This window comes from Eublepharis macularius, chromosome 9 (genome assembly GCF_028583425.1).
Source record: "Eublepharis macularius isolate TG4126 chromosome 9, MPM_Emac_v1.0, whole genome shotgun sequence".
Classification (NCBI taxonomy): domain Eukaryota; kingdom Metazoa; phylum Chordata; class Lepidosauria; order Squamata; family Eublepharidae; genus Eublepharis; species Eublepharis macularius.
This window is the reverse complement of record NC_072798.1, coordinates 36,623,375-36,632,488: the sequence shown is the minus strand read 5'-3', so window position 1 is coordinate 36,632,488 and position 9,114 is coordinate 36,623,375. Positions and strand designations below refer to the sequence as shown.

The window sequence follows — 9,114 nt, the reverse complement described above, 5'->3', positions numbered from 1 at the left end:
AAGGGTGATTTCTGCCAATCCCCCCTCCTGGAGCAGTCCCAAATAGCATCTGAAATACAGCAGGAGTTTGGGGAGCCCTATGAATAGCTTGGTGGGAATCGGAGGAAGGGGAGATCAGTGAAAACTGCATCCATGAAAATCTAGCTGGGATCCAAGCCACAAGTATCCCATGTACAAGCCAAGGGCTTCAGAAAGGCAGGGCCAGTCATGTGGAGGTGCTTTGATTGTGCTACCGAAATGAGAATTAGCAACTCCCAAGTGGCAGTTTGCTTCATATGAGACACTCAGAGTGGGGGGACTAGGTCCCAGAAAAAAGGTCAGTTGGGCCATGCCTTGAATAGGTGCATAGACAAAGTGGTTCTGGCAGGGGAGATTTTTTTAGTTGTAGCACTATGACAGGGCAAATAATATCCTCTTCCAGGAAATTTTTAGAGGTAAAGAAGCCATGATGTCTCTTATATCTGAGTTCCCCAGCCAGGGTGTGCATTCCAAATACCTGTGATGTACCAATAGCCACAGAAGTAGCCTTGGAAACCCACTGGCCATTTCTAGTGAAGCCTCAGAGAACATTGGCTGAGCATTGGTTGAGGTTAAGATTGGGATTTTAGCTTAGATTCTCCTCTCCTACAACTTCCACTAAAAACCAGGTTAAGCAAATATATGTACACCAGCATATTTATTCAGACTGCTGCAACAGGATTAGACAGCACAGAAGTTAACATTTTTAGCGCTCTCACAGCCTTTGCCCCCTTGTTTATCTAGTCCCCCCTAGCATGTACTACTAGCAGTAAGGCAACAGGCCCATAACCAGCTATTAGTGATGTACATAGAGATGCAGGATCTTCCAAAACTGCAGCAGAAAAGACTGAAGACATTACACCAGGTAAGACCAAAACACAGTTGAGTTTATTTTTCTGCCTTGTAAAGCAGGAAAGGCAACGAGGACACGACCAGGACAGTTAAACAAGAGAGATGCCTTTGAATGCGACATCGCCAGTTACACAGATATATTCGATGCCTTCTTGGCCACTGCTGTTGGGGATCTTGAACTGATGGTTGCCAGGCAATGTAATAGTCACCTCATTTTTGTCATGAGCGAAAATAATCTAAAAAACAAACAAGCGTTCATCGTTAAAGAGATCACCCTCAATATGAAATTGCAATCCCTTTCAAGCCCTCTAGAAGACTTAAATTAAATGTGATAGAGGGGTAGCAGTCCTTCAGAGTGGGTTTTTGAACTTGCACAGTGGCTTATTTGGAGTGAGTGGCTATCCCTGCAAAGCAGCGGAACATGCCCAGGAGGCAGTATTTGCTCTGATGGGGCAAATACTAGATCTCTGGGGGGGGGGGGTTCCAATCCAGAAACTGGTGTGGAAGAAAAAGTTTAAATTCTCCTTCCCTTGAGCCATGGTTCCCATCTCCCGACACCCAATTTTTGGAGAAAATATTCTGCATGTTCTGTTCACAGACCTTCCTGTGTCACATCTATTTGTTGCCCCCCCCCCCCCCCGGGAAGTGGGGATTTGAACCCAGATCTCTGATTCTAACCAGACTCCAGCCTCTACCATAAGAATTCAATACCAGCAACATTCCCCTCACACACCTATGACTCCGTTATCCTCACCCAAGTTTTGTTCACCATACCTACTTGTCCTCAGAGATAGCAAAAAGAATTCAATGCTATCTTTGGTGGAATAACTATCTAAAAATGGAACCAGTTTTCCGCTCTAAACTTCCAACGCAAAGTACATCACTGCTTTGCTACAGAGATAGTGGGGCCCATGGAGAAACATGGCCTCCTATTTTGACTAGCCATTCAAGAGTGCTCATCTGTCCTATCTCAGGCCTCACCTCTGCAGTGCTGCCTTCCTGGAAGGGAAAGTTGCTCTCCCGGTGTTCTTTTCCCCACTGGCCACCGCTCTTGCTGTTGCACACGATGGTCTTCACGTCGCCATGAGCATCAAAACGTGCGTTGAAGTGTATGATGAGGTCATCAGCTTTTTTGCCCAGATTTATTACAAAACTGAGAGACAGATGAGAAGAAGTTATTGCAAAGCTGTCATGCATCGTAGACTTATAAGCAACACCCCTCACTCTTGGACCTCTTCAGCTAGTCAGCTCAAACACTCCCAGACTCCAGAATCTCTGCTAGACTGCATGAAGGGAGGTCTAGCATCAATATTGCACCTGAGGTACTCACAGATAGCACCAAATTATGTTTTTGGAAGCCTGAAGAGACAAAAACCTCTGGGAATGTGATGGAGAAGTGGCAGATGGAAAAAGATTAAGTATTTCCCATGTTTTCCTGCTCTAAATAACTAGCCACAGCTGCTTAAAGAGATCCTTTAGCTGAAGCTACCTGGACTGAACCTGAGGCCTTCTGCAAGCTACTGAGAGCCAGTGTGGTGTGGTTAGTGTTGGACTAGGATGTGGGAGCCCAGGTTTGAATCCCTGTTCTGCCACGGAAGCTTGCTGAGTAACTTTGGGCTAGTCACTCTGAACCTACTTCACAGGGTTGTTGTGAGGATAAAGTGGAGGAGAAGAGAATGATGTAAGCTTCTTTTGGGCCCCCATGGCGGAGAAAGGAGGGAGAAATTTTAAAAACCCTCCAATAGCAATTATCTTTGCCATATTTACATCAGAAGGGTATTCAACCCTACAAAGTTCTTGCTTTGACTTAGAAAGTTTCAGAACTTTAAATCTGCTTTGAATATCCTGCAAATTTCTAAGACTGTGCTGTTTATATCTTTAAAAGATATTTTAAGTCTGCAAGAATTCAGCAGCAAAATGCAACATTTGAGCAGAGAGTTTATGAATCCCATACAAGGGTAGAATTTGGTTATCATTCAAGAACAGACTTAGTTTTCCCCTATAACAGAAGCAAGAGCAGCTCTACAGAATTTCTAGTGCCATCCTTTCTAAGTATACTCTGCTTAGATGTTGGGGGGGAGGTTGCCCTGCCTTAGGACTGCTTCACACATTACAGTTCAACAGGTATACTGGGCACTACACTAGAAACCTACAGTAGTAAGATGAAATTGTTCTAAACTCTCCAGTGCATGTTTTTTATATTGTACATCAGAGAAAAGTAACTTTTAACTTTATGGACAAGGTACACAGTGCAGGTATGAAACACGTATGTATTAACTGTTGCATGCAAAGTAGATCTTGAAAGCACCTTGCTCCTTCCTATTAGTGCTCCTCCGCTTTTTCAAGCTGCTGGCCACACAAGACCCATCAGAGTGGTTTCCTTCCGTCAAGAACTGTCAGCTGCCTTGGAAAAGAAAGGGGACCCTTCCCTCTTCTTACAGGAGCTCCCTTTTCTCAAAACTGTCTGGGGAAGAGTATCTGATCCCCACCCCCTTACCTCAGGGCTCCATCATTTAGTTGGAAGCCAAGGAGCTGTTCAGAATTAAAGGCCAGGAAGTTTTACTGATGTTATCAGAAAAAACGGGGAAGAGCTGGGACATGTTTATCTTCGAGATTATCAACGCTCGGAGCCAAGTTTCTTCTAATTGGACATGGGGGGGGGGCTCTTGGTCCTCCACAGATCTTTCATTAGGATAATCAGCACAGCCAGAATTTCATCACCCCCACCTCACCCCCCCTTTCTTCCCCCTCTTTCTTTGAAATTTAGGCAAACATTTCTAGAAACACTTGTACAGCTTCCAGATGTTGCTGCTGCAACATGTATCCAGTCTGAGGCACAAGAAATGCAGAACCATCTTGTGCTACTGGTTTTCGACAAGAGCATCTATTTGCCAGAAGAACTGACGATGCCCTTCACGTCAACCCCTCCCCGCTCTGACGGCCTTTATGGCAAGCCCCATCTCTCCCACCTTCTGCATAGTTTTATCACGAACGGATGCTGATCAAACTGCACGTCCAACAGGCAAAGTCTTTTGGAAGGCTCATCTCCCTCTCCCCATTCAGAAACAGCACAGCTAAGCCCAAAGGCTCATTAGTCTGGATACTTAGTTCTGAACATGGTCAAAAGGGGGGGACTATTCGGTGCTCCCACTTATTTAAAAAAAATTGTTTTTGAAAAGTTGCTTAGGAGTTTGTAAGTCTAAAATGGGTGAAAGGAATCAAGTGGAAACCCGCAAGTGGAGGAAAGAGCCTGTGCATGCAGCTTCATCTTACTGGGTGCATTGCTCCTGGTGCAGCACCAACCAGGAGTTGGTTTGATGTGTATAACAGATGATGCACTAACAGAAGGGAAAGAGATTAGAACTACTGTACCGGCAGGGAAGGGGAAAAAGAGAAGACAACCAGACTGGAAATGAAACTGCTGTCTCTGACATCTGGTTCTAGTTCGTCTCTTGGCAGAAAGTGCAAATCTTTATTGAGATATGACTCACTGGAAAATGCTTGCGCTTGCGTGGGTGGGCATTAACGTCAGAAAACGGCTCTCCTCCACCAAAAGAGAGAGGTAAGGGAAGAAGCTGTACTCTGTGGCAAGTATCATTTTACCCCTATTACCCAGGTGCATCTATAGACTTAGGAGGCAACTTAGTAAGGACATAAGAGATCTGGGAAATCTAAAAACGGGGTGATCCAGATCTAAAAATATACCTCTCAAAGCTGCTGTTTATCTCATGGGGGAGCCCCTGTGGTGTGTACAATTCAGCAGCTTTGGTGGGAATATATCAGGAAAATGGTATGACTGGGGGGTTAGCCCCTGTAATGCTGCAGCCCTCATCTTATCTCATGGCTGCTCTCCATTTTTAAAAAGCAAGAGATTTTGATCTGTCCTTAGTTTAACTCTTTAGTCGAATAGTAATTCCCTTTCCCCAGGGAACCTTGCAAATTATAGCTCAATGATGACCTTAGACCTCTAACAGAATTCTAACAACATTTGGGGGGTGGCAGGGGGGAGTCATTGCAATGATGAAACAGTATTCAGAACAGATACTTCTCCTCCAAGGCTCAGTTTACCTCTTGGCTCCTGATGGAACTTCTCCTTTCACAGCAATACGCTGTCCAGGTGCAATATGCAAGTCAGTGCAAGTAATTCCCTAGAGAAGGAATCCAGAGACAGGTTATTGGCTGTTCTCTTGGCTAGTTAGCAAGAAAGAGAGGAACCAAATAACTGGAATTTCATTGTATTACAGGTAGGTCCTTTGAACGTCTTACCATCTTCTTGTGCTAATAAAACACAATACCATTTTTTTAATCCACCAGAAAAATATATGAACAAGCTTGGATAAGTAACACATTGGATTTCTAAACTTCAAAGCAAGGTATCATTAAAAGCAAATGTAAGAAGTGAACAAATGAGTCAGTCATAGCTAGAGAGTATTGCTACTCTTTAAAAAATATGCGTGAAATTAATCAGGAGTCAGGACACACTTAAGTTTAGCAGTTATGCATGAGTCAAGCTTCAGCAATGGGAGGTCCCAGAGCCAAGATCACTTGCTCTTGTTACCAAAGGACAATCTGCAAAATGTCCACTTTTTACTCTCTGAAGGGTGTAATTATACAAGTATAATTAGATCCTAGCCTGCATTAGAATTCCAGTGTTGCTTCTGCATGGAGGTTTTGCTCTGGCTTGGCATCCAAATTAGAGAAGGGTTTTTTTTTAAGCATTCACATGATGTCATCCCCTAATCATCCACTTTCTGAGTTTTCCTCAGCTTTGCTGTGATCTTTCCTACCTTTCTGCAAAAATCACAGTCAAAACATCTTCACATGCCATGTAGATGGGAAAGTACACAGTTTTGAAAGTCCCACCCACACTGAATTCTGAGTTTTCATTTTACAAAAAAAAAAATCTACTCCTTTTCATTGTGGAGATATAAGGACAGTGCAGAGAAAACTGCAATGTGGAAGCACCATTGCTGCTGCAAATGCCTCTACGTTCAGAGTGGCAATGAGAACTTCATGGAGTATTGTCACTATGTGGCCGCATCATTCCAGTCGAGTCTGGAGCAAAGATATTCAGGTCAACCAAGGCACACGAGAACATCACCACAAGTGTTGTATGCAACAGTCATTACAACTGTGCAAACAAAAAAGAAGCTAAAGGAAATTATGGGGCAGACCACTACTAAAAATATGATAATAGGATTATTTCACCTTTTACCATCTCGTTGCACTGATTCAGGATAGGGGAACAGGCTCTTTTCCCACCCTTCCAGTTCACAATTATGGGTGGGCAGGGGGTCTCTAATTTATACTGTTCATTTAAATACAGAACCTGGGAATAGCAGTTGTTACTGATTAGTATGACATACAAGGATGTGAATCTAAGTAGAAGGTATTAGTGAGGTCAAGACACTAATAAAGTAGTAACCAAATTATCAGTAAGGAAAACAAAATGGAGCTTGTTCCAGATTTTAACAGGTCCTCAGGGAGATCTCAATTACTCTGATGAAACTCTTGACTTTTCCCCTTCTGTGGCTCTCCTGAGCTTCTTGAGTACAGCTGAGAGGGCAGATAAGCCACTGTGGCAGGGAGTGCTGCTCACTTCTCCCCTTGTGCAGAGGGCAAGTACATGAGCAGTGCGCTCCTTCCACACTCCATGCTGTCCCAACATCTTTGCCTGTCCTGCCAGACAGGCAAAGGTCCGTCCTCCTGACAGTGCAGAGGAATACTGGGCAGGTAGGGAGTGCCCCCCCTGGTTTTCTCTCCCCTCCAGTCCATGTTTGAGGGACTCTGGGGCAGGCAACTGCTCTTAACTGAACTTCCACTGAGAATGGCAACTGGCTCAGTGGCAATGGGTTGGATCCTACCAGCATTTCTGCTCAATCTCTTCCAAGCACCTTCCTCATTACAGGCACTGTCCCATCCCTGTGGCTTTTGTCCACATTAGTCCCATCTGCACCTTTGGGTGGTCAAAAAGGGCTCCCCTCCCTCTTCCACCACTGGTAGAATACAGTCCAGTGACTGCTACTTTGCAAAAGGGCAAATAATGCTCAGCCCATTACTTAGCTTTGGATCTTAGTCAAATTAAAAATACTTTGATCTTTCAAATGCTTCGTTGGATGGGCTGCCACAGTGTTTCCAGCTTTCCTTCCTGAAAATTTCATGGAAAGTGCCACTCCCTTGCCACTCTACCTTCTTGACTGTGGGAGCTTTGTGCAGCTTGATTAGCAAGCCGTTCCCAGCCTCAGTTCTCCATCAGTGAAATGGGAACCAAGATCTGTCTCGCTGGGCTGTTTCAAAGCTCCAGAGTAGATCTGCAAGCTATTTGACCTGTGTGTAAAATAACAGGCAGCAATCCTCGCTGCAATCGTATATTTTCTTGCCCTTGCGCCTGTGTTCTTAACAGCAGCCAGACAGAAATTAAGCACAGGGAACTTCTCACATCTGCAACAAGAAAAACTCCTTTTGTTAATTCCATTTTCAGGATGCTGCTAGCAGTGCATGAGTATTACAGAAGGGTAAGAACTTGACTTTGCCTAAATGAAGAAAAACCAATCCTTTAATACAGTTTCCCATCACAGGGCTAAGCAGGACAGCCCCTCTGGCATCTGCTGTTCTGAGCCACACCCAGTTACCATGCACACCCCTTTGGAATTCCCATCACTCACACCCATCAGGTGCCATTAATTGCTTCAGATATCAGGGTTTATAATAGCTTTGGGCTGCCAGCAAACTCCAAATAATGGGATTAGGGAGCCTGGTCACAGGATGCTCAGGCTGAGCCAAAGCCCTTTCTACAGCTTTCTCCACCAGCTGCGTGGATAAAAAAAGCCTGGCAGGCTGAGCACAATTTGCAAGGGCTGGAGCAAGTCTAAGCAGCACACTCCATCAGAGACAAGAGAACCATGCAAAGCCCAGGACTGTGTAGAGAGAGAGAGAGAGAGAGAGAGTGTTTGTGTGTGTGTGTGTGTGTGTCGGGGGGGCTCCATTGCACCCTGCTTTAGTGACAAAGCATTAAGGATCTGCTTTAGCAGCACCCAGTTTCACTCTAGAACTATCAGCACAACTTTTGAAAAGCACACTGCTTATCTCCCTCCTACCCACTGCACTCCAATGCCATTGATGTGTTTAAAAATCCCCCCTTGTGACAGCCAATCACACACACCCCCACCAGCATCCCACCCACCCCCAACTCACAGGCATGCTGCTGCTCTTCCAGCTGTGCTGCTGCAACTGTTCACTGGGATCCTGCAGGCAGAAGCGGGAAGGAAGGTGCCACTCCCTTGCCTTTAAATAGGCAAGCATTTGATGAGTCACATGTTTCTCCAACCAATCAAAAAACTGTATGTGGAAATGGGTGGGAAGGGGGCAGCAGAATGTTCAAGGCAGCAATTTGTGGGGGAGGCGGTGTGGCCTGCTGGCCTCTCCTTTTGGATGCTGAAGTTTGCCTTCAATTATGTAGCCAGGCAATCACTGGAAGGGTACATCCTGCAGTGCCTGATAGTGACGAAGCCAGTGGAAAATAGTTTTACAGTGAGAGGATTTTATTGTACAAAAATTTTCCCTCTGAAGCTTAAACATGGCATTTGGCAGGCAAGATCCTTGGCCCCTTTGTTTGGAAAAAAAAAGGCTTAGAGCAGCTAGATGTACTAGTGCCAAAAGATGCAGAGATATTTGAATAAACAGCTCTTATAAAAAAAGGAGAGGGGACAGCATTGCTGAGCTGGAAGATTTCCACAAGTTCTATTTAACCCATTATCAAGACAGAATTCAGACAACCAAACTAACTTAAGACCTGTTTATCCAACAACCAATGAAGGCATTTGTCAACATCCTGCTTTCTCTCCTTGCACTGCACCCCCTCAGTCCCAACCAGAGAGTTGTAATCTTCACTCCGTCACATCATCTCCTGTGACAGGGTGGGGGAGTGGGAGTGGTTGGTCCCTGTATGTGATGTCCCAGACCTCTTGACATGCCATTGCAGGGTCAAGAGGCTATCTAGGTTTCCTTCTATAAGGGTTTTGGTTGTTTACATGTGGCAGTTTTGATTTGGATTAACATCAAAACCAGAGTAGGATTTTTGGGCGCATACACACGTTCCTCTAATTGTCCACTTTCTGGATTTTCCTCTGCTTTGCTGAGATCTTTCCCAAACCTGGTTTGGTATGATCTTTTGGGAAAGACCATAGTCAAAGTACATTTGCACACAACATTTTTTAAAGGTTCCACCCACATAGGCAGCATTTT

The 9,114-nt window shown here is 44.8% G+C and overlaps 1 protein-coding gene across 1 annotated transcript; it reads right to left on the bottom strand.

The window, feature by feature from the left end:
- Window positions 1-884: 884 nt before the first annotated feature.
- LGALS1 (galectin 1) lies at window positions 885-8,187 on the bottom strand. The gene is made up of 4 exons (XM_054989045.1): window positions 8,065-8,187; window positions 4,939-5,018; window positions 1,852-2,023; window positions 885-1,106 (listed from the first exon to the last, which is right to left on the bottom strand). The coding sequence occupies exons 1-4, from the start codon at window positions 8,170-8,172 to the stop codon at window positions 960-962; spliced, it is 507 nt and encodes a 168-aa protein (XP_054845020.1). The 5' UTR covers window positions 8,173-8,187; the 3' UTR covers window positions 885-959.
- Window positions 8,188-9,114: the final 927 nt, after the last annotated feature.

Bases quoted from the DNA above. Each gene is read 5' to 3' on its own strand.
- LGALS1 (XM_054989045.1), bottom strand. From the start codon at position 8,172: ATGCTTGCCTATTTAAAGGCAAGGGAGTGGCACCTTCCTTCCCGCTTC. The intron at 5,019-8,064 runs GTGAGTTGGGGG...TTCCTTCTCTAG, and splicing joins GGAAGAGCAGCAGCATGCCT to GGAATTACTTGCACTGACTT. The intron at 2,024-4,938 runs GTAAACTGAGCC...TCTGTCTCTCAG, and splicing joins GTTCCATCAGGAGCCAAGAG to TTTTGTAATAAATCTGGGCA.